General features: G+C 38.2%; 1 protein-coding gene across 2 annotated transcripts in view; it reads right to left on the bottom strand.

Moving 5' to 3' along the window:
- Positions 1-8,961: 8,961 nt before the first annotated feature.
- The window catches only part of LOC139954313 (transcription cofactor vestigial-like protein 4), a 43,718-nt gene continuing 34,474 nt past the window's right edge, over positions 8,962-18,205 (bottom strand). For both annotated transcript variants that reach the window (XM_071954064.1, XM_071954063.1), the window contains exons 3-4: positions 16,387-16,694; positions 8,962-13,624 (exon numbers count right to left, since the gene is read on the bottom strand). In XM_071954064.1, coding sequence (XP_071810165.1) covers positions 13,371-13,624; positions 16,387-16,694 — 562 coding nt within the window. In that variant the 3' untranslated portion in view covers positions 8,962-13,370. The remainder of the gene's footprint in view (positions 13,625-16,386; positions 16,695-18,205) is intronic.

An 18,205-nucleotide genomic window follows, 5' to 3' on the forward strand; every position in this document is an offset into this window, starting at 1 on the left:
TGGTACATCCTAAATTCAAGGACACATTTTTTCAAGCTGAAATTCTTTTCTGCTGTCATTTTCGTCAGCTTTTATACATTAATTTCTTTAAAAAGGCATCGTATACTTATGGTAATTGTCAAAGACCGTTCTTACTTGGTGAACCCCTAATAATGCATAAAATAACAAGCCTGTGAATATTTGGGATCAAAACCGAAGTTGCAAGAAAATAATGAAGAAGGTACACCCTCGTTTTATATAGAAGAATATTTATTAATTTTTTGAATATTCCATAGATTTCATTGAAATGGTTCACATTGGACGCATGAACATTCTAATAGCAATAATCTCAACGATAGGGATAATGCACAAACTACAATTCGATTATTATATTTGTGCATGTATCGCATATAAAAAACACAGGTACTCACCACATCAAATCAAATCATAAGAACCTGAACTTCGCCAATAATTTTATTAAATTCGTTGAAAAGTAGTATTTTTTCTTCCTCAGATAGCTCACTGTTCCGGTCGGGAAACTAGACTTCTGGCCATTTTGAAAGTTCAACAGTATACAATTTCTCGCTGTTCCCTTTTTCTGTCTGGTTTCACAATTTTCATTTTGACAAATTATGCCGTGTACAGATTTGAACGACAGGTTTCTTCAAATTACGGTATCTACAGACGGAAGACAAAACCGCTATGTGTACGCTCCATCACACCAATAAACCAATGTGAAACTAACCATAGTCAATTATCTTTAGCACGTATCGCCTCTCTACGCTGCAGTCGTCTGCAATTTCAAAATTGCATTTTTTTTTCGCTTCACCCTCTTCAAATAATAAGAAAAAGTTCCTCCCTGGAGATTTTGGAAATGTCTCATCAATTTGTAAAAATTTATCAGACATCTTTGCTTTCTGACAAAACACCTTGGAGGGATATGTCTCTCTCTGTTTTCATCGTATCTTTGGGATTTGTATTTTTCAACACTTCTACTTCTTCCCCTTGTAGTTATGTTGTTGTGATTCATATTTCGCCCATGGGAAGCTGAAGCCGATAGTCAAAGTGGTGGGTTATTTTCTTGCTAATTTTACCGCCAAAACAGGTCTCCGGAATTCTGTAAATTGGGGTGCGTTGAATTACTCATTGCATAAAATGTCTGTAAAATAATAAATGCAGACACGGTCGGTTGAGACTAACACAATCATAGAGCAAGGACCAGTACAGTGACTTTGTCTTACTAAATGCACTGGACACCTCGGTGTATCCCAACATAATGCACAACATAACAAACCTGTGACAAATTGAGCTCAAATGGTCATCGAATTTGCAAGAGAATAATGACAGAAAAAACCATCCTTGTTGCATTACTTTGTGTGAGACATTACCTCTTTCTCAAAAGCTACGTTACTACTTCAGAGGGAGCCGTTTCTCACAATGTTTTATACTATCAACAGCTCTCCATTGCTCATTACCAAGGAAGTGTTTATGCAAACAATTTATTTTGAGTAATGACCAAAAGTTTCCCCAGGGAAAACATGAGACAACTCGTCATGAAGTCCAGGATTAAAATAGATAATTGATCAAAATCCAGAGCCACCCGGAAGCGTCTTCGGAGTTGAGTAAGGGATAACCAGTGTTAAAAATGTAATCTCTATAACACCCTATGTCGATAACACAATCCGTATTCGAGATATGACGTCAGAAATGAGAGGTGTGACGTCATGAGTTCTACAAACTCGATGGCGTCAGAGAGAAGGGGGAAGACGTAAAGATAAGAGCCCCCCCCCCCCTCCCCTTAAGGGTAAGATTTAAGGTCATCGTTAAGTTTGTACCCGTAGCTGCCTGGAGCCGATCCAATCAATGGACAGGGGGTCCCTGGCTGCGACAAAATGAAGATGCAAGTCTTTTCGAAAGCACGACATCACATTTAAATAGGCTTCGGCTCTGCTGTTACAGGCTCAATACGTCTCGTGTAGAAAGAGTCAATTTTTCGAAAACGCCATATGTTGCTAGTCAGACTAGCGTAGCCCTGAACATCTGACGTCACACTTCGAGTCTCGTGAATAACGCCAGAGACCTGCCTCCAAACCGGCGAGTACTTTCACCTTTGACCTCATTCATTTTACATAGAGATACGCACTCAAATTCTATTGCAGACTTGACAGCAGAGTATTTGGGCATCTATGGAAAGCTCATGCCACTCCACGTATCATTGTACACAATGGAATCGCTGGATCTGACAGGATAAAGACAGGGGTCCAGTCTAGTCTTTGACCACTTTTTAGGAGGGCGCCATCACTCAAAAACGCACTACATTACCAGTAGAGGGCGTCGTTTAACATGCGGATGAAAGACCAAGAGAGAAACACCCTAAGATTGGTCAAGATTCACTGTATGGATGAGTTTATGGGGGCACATTGCTTTGGATCGGTCGAGTTGGTCCATGAATAGCGCTTGAACCATTAATTGTTGTGAGATCGATATGGTTAGAAAGATGTTTTAAAAGTAAAATATAATAATCTACACAAATATGCCTCGAAATTAAGTGGTTTTACTTTTACTTTGGGAACTGACACGGTCGGCCATTTAAAGGGGGTCAAAAACTTGTTGACCCCACAAATTGGCGTGCCAGGTTAGTTGGCGAAGTATAAGGAAAACCGTGCAATTTTTGAGGCATGTTTGTGTGAATCCTTATGTTCTTTTCAAACATCTTTCCAACCATTATGCATTTCATAACAATGGTTTCAGTACGCTTTGCATGGACCAACTCGACCGATCCAAGGCAACGTGTCCCTTTAACATGGGGGTACCGATCTTCAGATGTAAGGCCCTATCCATGGAGGTAGATCCATGTCAAGGCAATCGCATTTAGAAGACCCAAAGTCATTAATTATATTAATTGCATGCTGCAAACAAAAAGTACAATTAATTGTAATTCCATTCAATAACTCAATTCGGTTTTATTTATTTCGTCACAGTTGGGTAAAAAAGAGAAACTTGTTCCTGGTGTCCAAGTTTTACAATAAATCGGCCGTCCACATGCCAACCAGTTAGGTTCTATTTCTACCTCCATGGTTTGTTTTGTCACCAATGAAAGGTGATGGGCTGACCGTATATCTTGGCCACTAGAGGGGGTACTTCTAGACTGAGTGTCAACCTCAACAATGTTCACCCTCTCATTTCATTCCTCCATATTTCACACCGATTTTTTTCAGGATCAATGTGTTCCCTTGAAGTGACGTATCCAAATCAGTTTATCTCAATTGTAGTAGGTGTAACAAAACAAAAACTGTTCTTGCCAAATGTGCCCCCTCCCCCCCCCCCCCCCCCTAGATAAAACCCTCTGTGAATATAGCATTAATTGTTTGGATTATATAATTGGTGACTGTAACAAGTCAGTTTATTAAAGGATTATTTTAATCGTTTTGAAATTAATTTCTAGTTCATCTTTTTGTTTGATGATATAAGGATGAAGGACTTTTTCGATTAACGTTTATAAGATGTTCTTCAAAAACCATTTAGTTGTTTTTTATTTGGGGTATTCGTCATTTACCATTAAACACACGACAATCTATTAACATTCTTTGAAGAAAAAAAAATATATATAAATAAATATTCAGTGTTGTGGTACTACTCCCAATTGATGCCAGGCCATTGCAGGTTACTCCCAGAGTTCTGATAGCGCCCTCTTTTGAATCTTCCTCCTCTAGCCCATGTTAATTTCATAAGGGTGGACGGAATCTCCGGCAGACAGAATTCCCTGGGACACCGGTGTGGCAGGATTCTGTCCCACATCTCTTCATCCATGGTCCCACAGATCAGCGTTCTTTTCCCTGTGAACTGACTGTAACCTTTTCTGATAGCGCCCTCTTTTGAATTATTCTCTTAATAACAATAATAGTAATAATAATAATAATAATAATAATAAACATTTCTAAGGTGCTCTACAATTAAAGCCATTGGACCCTTTCGGTACAGAAAAAAAAAAAAGTTCACAGATTTACAAATAATTTACAGGGTTTACAGAAGGTAATGGTGAAAGACTTCTCTTGACATATTAGTCCATGAAATGCTTTACTTTTTGAGAAAACGGTAAAACAATATAAATTCTCGTTAACGAGAATTACGGAGTTGTTATAAACGCATGTCATGACACGGCGAAACGCGCGAAAACAGGAGTGGGTTTTCCCGTTATTTTCTCCCGACTCCGATGTCCGATTGAGCCTAAATTTCCACAGGATTGTTATTTTATATATAAGTTGTGATACACGAAGTGTGGGACTTGGGCAATACTGTTTACCGAAAGTGTATAATGGCTTTAACACAGCGCCTCACAAGAAAAACAAAATAACATAAGTAGAAAACAAAACAAAAGAAAATTACAAGAGGCTCTCAGTGGGGAAACAAAAACGTCTTGAGAGACCACTTGAAGATCGAAGTAGACTCTGCTTCTCTGACGTCACAGGGCAGTTGGTTCCAAAGCTTAGGAGCTGCATTGAAAAATAGATTGTCTCCAGCCTTTTTATAGGAGCGAAACAACCAAGCGTGTGACGTCAGAAGCAGAGCGGAGCCTTCTACGGTCTTCAGAATGACCAGTATTGTAGAGGATGAAGCCCATGTTAATTTTGGACAGAACTAGACCGTATCTGAAACGGCAGCTTCGACTACAACTACTCCTCTCGATATACTTTCTGAATGGTTATGCTCATCTTATGGGTGCACCCCACTATTAGTAGGAGAAAACAGAGCGTCGAGGATAGTATTAATTGTTTGTAGGGCCTTGTGAATGACTTGGGGAGCCAGGGCGCCCTCTACTCCAAACAGATAACCAAGGCGACGTGTAGTGTCCAACAAACGGTAAAACTGAAAGTACAGACTACAGAGCACTAGATTTAAGTACAAAATCTGAATAAAGATTAGCACAAAAGCATCACCAGGAATAATGAATAACTATAAGTAATTAATAAAAAAAAAATCACAAAGAACAATTTCCAAAGCAGACAATTTTTCTGACAGAATTGTTCTCTCTGGGCGCTCAAGATGTCCTCAACTATAAAATAAAACAGTGCTAAAAAAGCTCTTCTCGTCATCTTCAAACTAAAAATAAACAACAATGCATTGATTCTTTAATACACTCAATACACACAGCGAGTGTAAGCCTTTCATTCATAAACAGGCAAAGCCTTAAAGGAAGCAAGCTCACGTCAAAAATAATAAATGGCGAGAAGATGTTTTGGGGCAAGCCCTGCTACACACAAAAACCGAGTCAGTAGACCTTACAAACTCGCACATCTAGCGTTGTAATATACAACCACAAAAATGACCTAGAATTTCCAGTAAGAGTAAACCCTAACCAAGGGGGCCTGGGTGGGTTTCACAATTTATTATAGGACCAGTCTAATCTCGAGTTAGGACCAGTTACTCGTCCTAACTTAGGACTATCCCTGCAGTTGTATATCTCCTAACTCTTTGTGAAATCGACCCATGGACTAGTTATATGAACTACCCATTATCTTAATAACAATGGCCGTGACAACAAATGAAAATCCAGGGAACAAAAGGAACAAAAACTACGTAAAACGAGTTAAGGCGGGAAAACATGTATAAAAAAAGTACACGCCAATTAGACAACATTTAGACAAATTAATTTTCAATACCATTACAAAAAATAATCCAAGCTTACCACTAGTCTTCATAGTATTTACAACGTGTCCAAAAAAGGGCCTTCAAGGTGAGAAAGGAGACACTTTCTACGGAGTGGTTCGACGAACTAAAAACTTCAGAAAACTTATTTGCGAAAAGCACTAGGGCAACACGAGAGGGCGCTAGACCAAAAAGGCATAACTTTGGGGGTAGAGATGAACCATGAATGTGTTTCTACCTTCATGGGTGAACATAGCAGGCATCAAAATATCATAATAGACCATGGAAGACATATTTGAAAGCACCCACCCCCCCCCCCCCCCAACAAAAAAAGTATGTAAATGTGCCCAATTGCGAACCGGGGGGTGTGTTGACTTCCAAATTGTTGTATTTTGGACGGAATTGGGCCATAACAAATGGTCCTATTGTTGAGAGGTGTAGGGACATTTTTCAATATTGATGCTCGGGCGTTTGGTAAAGTTACATTTGTGTAGGTGTGTTTTGGGCTCATTTGGAGGGGGACATCACTCGACGGTCCCAAGGACTTTCCATATTAAATTGAGCAGAGGATTAAAGTTCAAGAGGAAATGAATAATTTTCCCCTTACTGCAAAAAGCTGTGAGACTTCTTCAGTGTTTTTCGTGTACTTTTATTATAAATGTTATCATTTTGCACTGTAGTGTACACCAGCAATAGGCTCATCGTATACCAATTTGATACTAGTCGACTAAATTGTGTACTTTATCATAAAATACCACGCGGGTTGTATAAGGGTGCACCACAAGTATAGTCACATAGAAACCAAGTGCTAATTTTTCAAAAATACTCAACAAATATTTTGAAGTTTCCTGCAATGATTTTACGGCAGAAAAAAAAAAGCGAAACTCACACACTAATATTTTCTTGAAACACAATTTTTACGCCTTGCGACCTTTTTTCACCAATGTTAGGTTGAACAAAGAAAAATGGACTAGAGCAGGACTTGAACCTACCTCCGTAAACATGCTGTAGATTGCAGGTTACAAGTTTTCCTCTAGTGAAATATTTCTACAGTGGACACTATTGGTAATTGTCAAATAATAGTCTTCTAACTTGGTGTATCTCAACATATGCATAAAATAACAAACCTGTGAAAATTTGAGCTCAATTGGTCGGCGAAGTTGCGAGATAATAAAGAAAGAAAAAATACCCTTGTCACACGAATTGTTGTGTGCGTTTAGATGGTTGATTTCAAGACCTCAAGTTCTAAATCTGAGGTCTCGAAATCAAATTCATGAAAAATTACTTCTTTCTCGAAAACTATGGCACTTCAGAGGGAGCTGTTTCTCACAATGTTTTATGCTACCAACCTCCCCATTACTTGTTACCAATAAAGGTTATATGCTAATAATTATTTTGAGTAATTACCAATAGTGTCCACCGCCTTTAAGTCCAAAATTATCATAACATTTACCCAGGGCCCAATTTCCTAAGCTGTTAAGCAGAACATACTGCTTGGCGAGTTTCTTTGCTAAGCATACATTGAGTGGGGCACCAGTCACAGCAGTGTGATTTTGGCTGGTAACCTGTTTCCCTGTTTATCAATACTTTTATGTGCTTGGCAATTTTTTGTGCTTAAATGCTTTATGAAATTGGTCTCCTTTGCTGTTTTATAACTAGACTCTTATCTTCCTCCATGCTCAATATCTGGTTGCACTTTAGTTATGTCAATCCAAATATCCTTTTTTTTTCTTTCCTCTGTGTTGTTTTAGGTCTGCAAAACTTTCCCTATAACCATCTGAACATAACAAGACCATGACGATCTACTAGACGAGTGTGACCATTCCCTTTAAAGGTACAAACATCTTTGGTAATACTGTCAAAGACCAGTATTCTAACTTATTGTTCCCCAACACATGCATAAAATAACCAATATGTGAAAATTTTGGCTCACTTGGAGCCTTTCTCACAATGTTGTATACTACCAACAGCTTTTCATTGCTCGTTACCAAGCAAGTTTTATATTCTCACAACTATTTTGATTTCCCACTAGTGTCCAGTGCCTTTAAGACCCTCGAGCTTAATATTGCAATGTTATGAATGCACATCATCTCCCATGGAAGCATATTTCTCATTCCTAGAGATCTTTCAGCTTAATGCCACAGCTTGCAGTCACACACACCAAGCTACGAGATTCCATGGATCAGTAACATTATCACCAGGCTGCCAGGAATTCCTAACACAGCGACTTGCTTAAAACACAGATCTTCTGGCTACTTAGACCAGCACGAACATTTCTGCTGAATAGAAGGGATGTCTAAAGGTTGTCAGCCATTTTTAATTCGTCTGACAAAATCTCCCATAAAATTTGGGAGGGGTGTGCATTGCCATTACACTGAGGTCCGATACACACTGTGGATACTCGGTACTATCCGGAGTTCTGTGACTACCAGAATCTAATACGAAAGAGCTTTCTCCAAAATTAAACATGTAAAGAATTGTTATTTGAAAGAGCAAAATGCAAAGATTTAACTCATTCTTTGTCTTACCAGACTCAAAGTCAACGTTTGAATGTCATTTCTCATCCGCAGTCGCAGTGAGGTATAATTATTTGATTGAAAAACACAAGACTGCCAGACTTGACTACCAGTAAGAGTTAACTGGCCGGCGGCTAAAACCACTGGCCTCAAGCCTCTGTCCAGTGTCAAATTTGAGCCCTAAAATGTATCACCACCTTTGTCAGAATTCAGAAAGGGGGGGGGCTGTAATATAAGACAACACTACGTCTCAAGAAAAAAAAACTGCACTTCTTAAAAGAGTGGTTTATCGGATTCAATAGTCTCATTTATTGGAATATTGAGTTATTTTCCATATTTCCTCAGATCAATATATTATAATATCAAGAGGACTACACATGTAACAATAATATTTACAAATACAGAAATTTAACTGACTCCTGGTCTAGCTTTGAACATGCATAATACAAATCCTTCCAAATCGCAGACAATTCCGTGTTTACCATGCCCTCACAATCATAGGAAAACTCAAATACAGCCTTCCCCTCACAAACATAGGAGAAAAAATACAGCATGCCCTCATAATATTCACAACAGTGAAAGTACAAAATTAAACCAATAAACCTTTCATAGGCAAAACAAATCATAATGCCCTTACTGGAGTCATAAGTGGACCAGGTAGGTAATTGCCCTCAATATTTTAGTGACTGGTTCTAAAATTTATTGCAGAATATAGCTTTGACAAGAGCTATTGCCCAAGAATGAAATCCTTCAGTTTGAAAAGATCAACTTCATAAGTTTGGCTACTATCAGTGCTAGATTTTGTTGTCAATTTGTTAACACCCCCTCCCCCCCCCAAATGTCTTCCCAGGGTCTACAGGCCCCTTGCATATTGCAGAACGCACCTCTGCACAAAGTGCGTCTACCATTTCCGCCTTTTTTGAAAGTCAATTTCTTTGTTCATTTTTTGACTCGCATATTATTGACTCCTGAAAATAGCGGACAGGACAGGTGTAGGTACGTTGCACATTGTGCAAGGGGTCTGTAGAATTAATCCGCACATATTACCACATCTTTTTGGGACCTGTAGAAGTGCATGATTTTGGTTCCCCCAAAACATAATGTGGGAACCGACAAAATCTTCCCATTTGCGTGAGACTTGCATGGTCTGTAAATCATTTCAACACGACAGCAAAATAGTCAGTGTTGAAATCCCAAAGAAAATACTATAATTTCCTACTGTTTATTACATTATGTGTTGAACCCCTCAAATTTCAGAGCTCGTCACTTTTTACAAGAGTGTTTGAAGTAATCTAAAACGATCTGCGGAAATACTAATACACTTAAATGTTGTGATATATATGTACGGTATACTGATATATACAATGCACTTTACAGCGATATATATTTAATTACAAGTATGTACAGACAAACAATTTTGTTTTGCCAAGAAGTTAAAACCAAAAACAACCACGGAATATTTAGAATCTACAAAGTATTGCTCTGTGATTATTAATGTAATGATTGCTTTGATTGTATTTGGTTGAAGCCTTGAGACAGGTCGCTAACCCGAGTGATAAAACCCACAATGAGTTGCTGGACTCACTGTTAAAGGCAGTGGACACTATTGGTAGTTACTCAAAATAGTTATTGGCATAAAACCTTTCTTGGTGACGAGTAATGGGGAGAGGTTGATGGTATAAAACATTGTGAGGAAACGGCTCCCTCTTAAGTGCCATAGTTTTCGAGAAAGAAGTAATTTTCCACGAATTTGATTTCGAGAACTCAGATTTAGAACTTGAGGTCTCGAAATCAACCATCTAAACGCACACAACTTCGTGTGACAAGGGTTATTTTTCTTTCATTATTATATCGCAACTTCAATGACCAATTGAGCTCAAATTTTCACAGGTTTGTTATTTTATGCATATGTTGAGATACACCAACTGTGAATGCTAGTCTTTGACAATTACCAATAGTGTCCACTGCCTTTAAAGATACAGGGCGAGTCAAAAAGAAGTTGACCAGGATTGGTGATGTTTTTCAAAACAAACAAATGACACTCAACCTTAAATTTGACTTTCCAAAGTGGGGGTTAAAACAAAGAATGTATTTCTTCGTTGGAATTCAAATGATTTGGTCAATTTGGTATGAGAATGTTTAGATAATTTAAGGGCAGATTCTGATTTCACATACCAGGGCCCAATTTAATAGAGCCAAATAATTTCTGCTGAGCAGAAATGAGCAGGCTACCAGTCACAAATTGTACTTGTGACATAGTAGTGTGGCTTGTAACCTTATTCTGGTAAGCGAAACAAAAATTATGCTCAGCTACTTTTTGTGCTTAAGCAGCTCTATGAAATTGGGCCCAGGAAAGGCCCCGCCCCATACATCCCTGGATCTGCTACAGCATCAATTTTGGGCAACATCGTTCATTTTGAATAAGTAAAACTCTATCCCCTAACCTGGACAAAAAGGTAAATTCAGAGTATAGACAGTTACTGTATTTTGTTCAGGCAGTTTACATGCATCAATTTACACACCCGACTTCAAGGATATTTCAAAAAGCAAGATACAGTCAAATAAATTTAGGAATGTCTTAAAACATCTTAAAACATCACTATGTACAATCATTGTTTACAATTTGTTAAGACCCTGCAATTCTTTCTCATACAATCCCTGTCTTATAATTCCCACTAAGTTATTCTGGCTGTAGATCAACTGTTTGCTGCTTTTGGCTCCTGCCCCGGCTCATAAGTGATTCTGAAAACAATTTTTTTTAATAAACCTAAGCCAGACCCAAATCCAGGACCATAAGCCGGAGTCAGGACTGGAGCAAGAGCCAGAACTAAGCCGGAGCTGGTACCAAAGCCACAGTCGGAGCCAAAAGCAAAACCTGAACCAAAGCCAAAGCAGTGGTTCTAAAAAGAGTCTTTGACACTATTGGTAACTGTCAAAGACTAGTCTTCACAGTTGGTGTACAAAATAACAAACCTGTGAAAATGTGAGCTCAATCGGTCGTCGAAGTTGCGAGAGAATAATGAAAGAAAAAAACACTAGTCCCACGAAGTTGTGTGCTTTCAGATGCTTGATTTCGAGGCCTCAAGATGTAAACTTGAGGTGTTGAAATCAAATTCATTGAAAATTTCTTCTTTCTCAAAAACTACGTCACTTCAGAGGGAACCGTTTCTCACAATGTTTTAAACTATTCACCTCTCCCCATTACTCATTACCAAGAGAGGTTTTATGCTGATAATTATTTTGAGTTCTTACCAACAGTGTCCACTGCCTTTAATACTACATTTTCTTTACCACACAGGTCTTTAATATATCAGTGAGGGGGCAACTATTTATAAATAATAAAATATTACCTACTAAGTCTGGCTCATACTTCCTGCCAGTGAATATGACATCACAAATTTGCAACAAACAATTCGCAAGAGTTGTGAAAATAGAGTTGTTACATCACGTTTGTTTCACATGCATACACTTGTAGGAAGTATGAACCAGGCTTTACAGTTCAAAATATTTATACAGTTGACTATGACCAATTATTTTGTTAGTGGAATATGTTTGCTCTTTAAAGGATTTGGGTACTTTTTCAAATTGTCCATAGATTTACATTAAACTTACAGGGTTTGAAGATAATGATAGTGGAAAGCTTTCCTTCAAATATTACTTACTGAGGTGCTGTAGTTTTTGAGAAATGAGTAAAAAAATGTCATGAAAATACGTTTGTAAATGATTAAAATAATTTTCGTCTCATGAGACGAAAATTATTTTCATGACATTGTTTTACTAATTTCCCAAAAACTACAGCACCTCAGCACGTAATATTTTCAGGGAAGCTTTCTATTATCATTATCTTCAAACTGTGTAAGTTTAATGTAAATCTGTGGACATTGTGGTTTTTTTCCCTACAAAAGTTACATAGACCCTTTAAGAGGTACCTTAAAAAGCAACATTTCAGTTAGTTACAATATTTGTTTTATGTAGTTTGTTTTTAAAATTTTAATAAAATTTTAAAATGTGATCACATTACGATACACCAGAGTGCATTGATGCAAAGTGAAAAATGGTCCCAAGTAATAATTCATAATCAAAACATAAAAGGGTATCGAATAGAGCGTGAATTTCAAGAAATCTACATGTAGCTCAAAACAAACTTTATGTTAAAAGTCAGTGCCGGATAGTTTCTTTAATTGCGCACTTGGTCAATTTTATCAAGGTTTAAGTGTTGAAAAATATTGAAAACTTCATATATATTTTTTTTTATTATATTATTGGAAATAATTTCATTGGTCACCATTTCTACTCAACTATCAGAGGAAATGAACAAAAGTTCCTGTTCATTTAAAAGTCAACATTATCAAACATCACTGTGTCCAATACTTGTATTTTCATAAAGAGCTAAATATTATAAAATCCATCTTTAGTTAATAAATTCAGAGCAAACTTCGATACATTTATATTTCTATATTTTGGTCACTCATAGTGCTCACAGCTTATTTCACCAGCAGTGGTCAAGTCAAAACATCCACATAAAATTGCTCAAATACCTCTAGGTCTTCCGGTCAATTTCAGCAAATTTTACTTCAAAGTCATTCAAATGCATTAAAATTCATGTATTGTTTCCCTAATTTGGTCAAATTTATTTCACCGGTTTCTATTTAGCCACTATTGCAATTAATTTAATTTTTGTGAAAACTGGATTTCATTTTTCTCATTTACGTTTGTTTTTGAAGCCCTATTTTATTTGTAGTCGTTTTTCAAGACTACATTTTCACGATACTCAGTTGAATTTCTATTACTTAAAATGTACTTCCATTTTGTACAATTGACGAAATTATATGGCTGACCAGCCTCTTGATGCTAGCTTTGACGAATTGGAATGATCTCTGCAACCGTACGACCAGTGAATATTAAAATTTTACATTTCCCTCATATTTATACAAGGTGCCCTTTACTTTCGGGGAAAAACTACCTCACCTCTCACAAGAACAATGTATCAGGCCGCTGTGGCAGGAGATTATGTCTCCCCACAGATTCAGTCCCCCAAACTGTGTACAAACTTCTTCTGATAGCGCCCTCTTTTGAATCATCCTCCTCCAGCCATGTTAATTTCCCATATGAGGGACAGAATTACCTGGGACACTGGCACCACAGTTTTGACAGCAAAATTGCACAGCCTTGTGCATACAACAGAAACAACGTTGATTATACCTATATTGAATGTGTTTTGATGCAGTGTTACGTAGACATTACTGACGCTTGATGAACGACATGGGGCGATGATGGCGGGGACTGACCTGCCGGTTCGATGACATTCTTTATCTGCGGCCATTTATCGCCTAACGCTTTAGCAAAATGGTCATCCACGGAGCCGGTGATCATCGTAACGACTCCGTCATTGGAACTAGAAGGCTTTGGGGTGCCGTAGTTCTCCTTGTAGTCCTTACCGAGACTCCTCCGAAAGTGCTCCTCGATAACTGGGTCGCAAACTCCTGAGGAATTGACAAAGTTGTAAAAAAATATGAAAGATTTCAGTGAGATAGAGACAATAATAATACTAATAATAATAACAATACTTGTAATGCAATGTAACCAACCCTCATAGTATACCTATGGTGTTTTTTTAATCGTTCCATGATTTAAGCCTATATAAATGTAATTGGCTGTCAAAAGTCACCCCAAATTAAGGGCCCCAGGGTTTGGGGTGACTTGGAACAAACCTCTACTCCAAAACAAATTCAAGAAAATGAAATTAAATTTGGGTTGTTTTTGGGGTATTCTTCTTCTAATCAAATCCCAACATGAACCGAAGAATCCCAGCATTTATAACAAAAACCTGTTATCATGGGAAAGCAGGTACAATTTTTCTAAAATTCTAAAGCCACCCCATTTTACGGAAACTTAACTTTTTACTGTTCTGCAACACAGATAAGTTTAAAGGGTATTGGTACCTTTTGTATAATAGATCAATTTTTGGCCATGACATGAATCCTCACTCACGGTGTATGAAGATGTATGTAAGTTTCAGCTTCATTTGTTGTAAAGTTTTTGAGAAAAAAAAAGTTAAAATCACAGAGCAATGTTTTCATGAGAGCCGCGTAAATCCGTTCAACATGAAAACAAATTGTGAAACTGTTTTACTCATTTCTCAAAAACTACAGCGCCTCAGCAAGTAATACTTTAAGGGAAGCTCGCTATCATCATTATCTATGAACCGTGTAAGTTTAAAGGCAGTGGACACTATTGGTAATTGTCAAAGGCTAGCCTTCACAGTTAGTGTATCTCAACATATGCATAAAATAACAAACCTGTGAGAATTTGAGCTCAATCGGTCGTCGAAGTTGCGAGATAATAATGAAAGAAAAAAACACCCTTATCACACGAAGTTGATTGCTTTCAGATGCTTGATTTCGAGACCTCAAATTCTAAACTTGAGGTCTCGAAATCAAATTCGTGGAAAATTACTTCTTTCTCAAAAACTATGTCACTTCAGAGGGAGCCTTTTCTCACAATGTTTTATACTATCAACCTCTCCCCATTACTCGTTACCAAGTGAGGTTTTATGCTGCTAATTATTTTGGGTAATTACCAATAGTGTCCACTGCCTTTAATGTAAATCTTTGGATTTTTGTGTTTTGTGTCATACTACGAAAAGTACCCAAACCCTTTAAAAGAGAAGACTAGAGCCAGGCAGAGGGTCACATAACTTAGGTCAAGTGCATCCTAGAGGAAAATAAAATGCTGAAATGCCCATCCATCATTGGGCAAGCCCCACTTCTAGGGACAGATTCATTTCATACAAATGGCTTGCAAGGTTTCTAGCACAGCCTGGGAATTATGTTGAAATACAGAGGCCATTCATCATTATCACCTAAACAAATCTTTGTTCACTGTGACTCCAACCTCCCGCCCCCACCCCCCCCCCCCAACTTGTTTTAATATTTCAATTAGGCCTTAAAAAGTAAGGTTGGAGTAACAGGCTTTTGTTTTTTGTTTTTGTTCCCAGCAACAAATGACATATTTTCCAATTTGTTAAGCTGCTAGCTGGTATACATGAACAGTACATGTGTATCGATCTCCGAGCTCCGTCCATACTTCTGAAAGTATTGGACCTGCGCAATCTTCTGCACATTCTTTGTGCAAAACATTGTGCACTCCTAAAATTCATGCACGCTATCATCACACAATTGAAGAGAAATGGCAGACAAACAATTGTTTCAAACATATTCATAACCAACTCTATAGATTTTAGTCATCATATTTATTGCCTTGAAAAAAATGAAAAAACCAGGGTCGAAAAAAAGAAACCCCAAAACAGGGTCGACTGTATTTTTATGATTGGTCGGGTAACGCAAACATTTTTTTGGGGTGTCCTTATTAGTATGCAGCCTTTTGTGAATGATTGATCTATGATACAGTTTTCCAGCTTTCTTTGGAGCACACAGCTGTCTTGTGAACAAAGGGAAGTTTTACTGAAACCAAAATTATGTTAAGATTTCCAGACATTACCAAAGAAATGATTTGTGTCCCTGTAAATGTTGACTGCACAGAAACAGTCTCGCCCAGTTTCATTAGAGCTGTTTAAAGACACTGGACACTATTGGTATCTGTCAAAGACCAGTCTTTTCACTTGGTGTATCCCAACATTACACAAAATAACAAACCTGTGAAAATTTTAGCTCAATTGGTCGTCGAAGTTGCGAGATAATAATGAAAGAAAAAACACCCTTGTCACATGAAGTTGTGTGCATTTAATTAGATGGTTGATTTCGAGACAATTCTAAATCCGAGGTCTCAAAATCAAATTCGTGGAAAATTACTTCTTTCTCGAAAACTATGGCACTTCAAGTGGAGCCGTTTCTCACCATATTTATACCACCAATCTCTCCCCATTACTCGTTACCAAGAAAGGTTTTATGCTAATAATTATTTTGAGTAATTACCAATAGTGTCCACTGCCTTTAAGCACAAAAAGTAGCTAAGCACAATAAAATTATGCTCACCAGAACCTGGTTACCAGCCACATACACTAGGCATTAAAGAACACTCTTACAATAAAGTAAAAATATATGCACCCTGGTAACATTATCATTTATTTATTTTGCGTTTTTTTTTTTTTTTTGGGGGGGGGTTTGTGGGTTTTTATTTTATTTATTTTATTTTTTTTTGGGGGGGGGTTCGGAGGCAGGGTTTGGAAGGTGCATATGGTTAACTTTTGATTTGGGGAATTTTGTACCAATCGAAGCATACAAACCTAGTGATATTTCTCGACGATGGCAATTTGTTTGAATCGCTGCCGATGATGATGTTGACGTGTAACCGTTGGTCCTCCCGTACGCCGGGCTGTTTCCGTGGCCTTCCCGTACAGCGCCCTCTCTTGACTGCGACGGTGCGCAGGTTATCACAGACGGCCGAAGTTGTTGCGTCTCCTTGCTGCTGGGCAGGCTGGGGAGGTGCGTGGGGGAAGGCGTGAGATGCGAAGTGCTAGGGGTCGGGAGAGCTGGGTTGACCTCTGGAATGCCCACGACGTCTGTTTCTTCAAGTCTCATCGTAGTTATTTCTCTGATTAAAAGAAACAACAACAACCTCATCAATCTTGCTGAGCTGATAAGTTTTCTTATCTCTTTCAGTTCTTTCAGTGATAGTAGAACGTAATTAACTAGAGTAAAGGTTTGTAATTTAGGAATAGCTCAATCGGATAGGCCCCCCTAAATAAAATCAACTGATCAACAGATAACAGGAAACAAGCATTATGGAAACTTGATTTAATACATGTACATATTCCTTCCTTTTTGTGTACAGCACTTGCCAAACACTCTTTCCCGCAAAGTGATTTATTCCTTCTGTAAATCAATCCCAGCTTTCCATTCTTCAAGTCCAAACAAAATGTGGAAACACCCAGATCAACCTCCTTTGATTTCCTGAGACACAAAGTATGCGCCCGGGTTCACAGCGAACGAGAGCCTTGACAATGCCTTTATCCTCTTGGGATATTCCAAATATTTCCCGTAACTCCAACAGGCCAACCCAAATACCCAAGCTAAACCCATGCACTGGAGAGATTTACTCCGGTCAGATTATTGAGTCCCCACAGCTCTATCAAAGTCGGTCAACAAGAAATAAAAGTTAGGCCCAAATGTTAGACATTCTTTGACAATTAATGATTAAAAGATAATGTCCAAAGTGTCCCATTAGTAATGAACTGAATAATGTGACTGTATGCCCTTCGATGTACATGTAGGTTTGGGCAATTGCACCGTTAGTGTTACATGCAATGTACAGATGCACAGTATGTAATTACAGCAGAAATAGGACACATTTTTAGCAGCTAGATGAACTAATGATTGTGTGCACTGGGCTCCAGCTCTAGTGTTTCTGATCAGCACAGTTTGGGTTCAAGTCCCGGTCTTGACACTTTTCTTCAAGACACACTTAACCATTATTGCTTCGTCCTTCCGATCAGAATTAAGACCGTAAGTCCAGTGTGTTGTGTAACTGTAAGGTATGTCAACTTTCCTATAAACTGTGGACGAGATAGGTAAGTTTGTGGTACAACTTACGAGCACAATAATTGTTATGCAGCTTTATGAGATATGAGGCCTAGTTCTAGGGGTCGATTTCACAAAGAGTTAATCCTAGTGACGATGTGATCTATGTTTACATTCAAACCGCCCTCTGTTGACAAATACTATATACGTCATGTTTCGCCGGGCACTGAGTTGCGTAGTCATAGTAAGATTGCGTACACTTTCTAGCTGGCTGCCAAAACACAAAGGTTTTGCCCGGCGGTATGCGTGCGAATCATGTTATGGTTTTCGTGTGACGTCAGAGGTCACATTGTCTATAGGAGCTCTTAAAAACTTAAGGCTAGTCCAATAAGTTAGGACGAGTAACTTGTCCCTACTCGAGATCAGACTACTCCTAATATTTATAATAGAGTTAGGATGAGTTACTTGTCCTAACTTAAGACTAGCCTTACGTCCTAACTCTTTGTGGAATCCACCCATGGCACACAAACTGCACTGAACCAGATGTTACAAACTGACGAACCCCATTTCTCATTTTCTTCTTCC

This window comes from Asterias amurensis, chromosome 2 (genome assembly GCF_032118995.1).
Source record: "Asterias amurensis chromosome 2, ASM3211899v1".
NCBI classification, from domain to species: domain Eukaryota; kingdom Metazoa; phylum Echinodermata; class Asteroidea; order Forcipulatida; family Asteriidae; genus Asterias; species Asterias amurensis.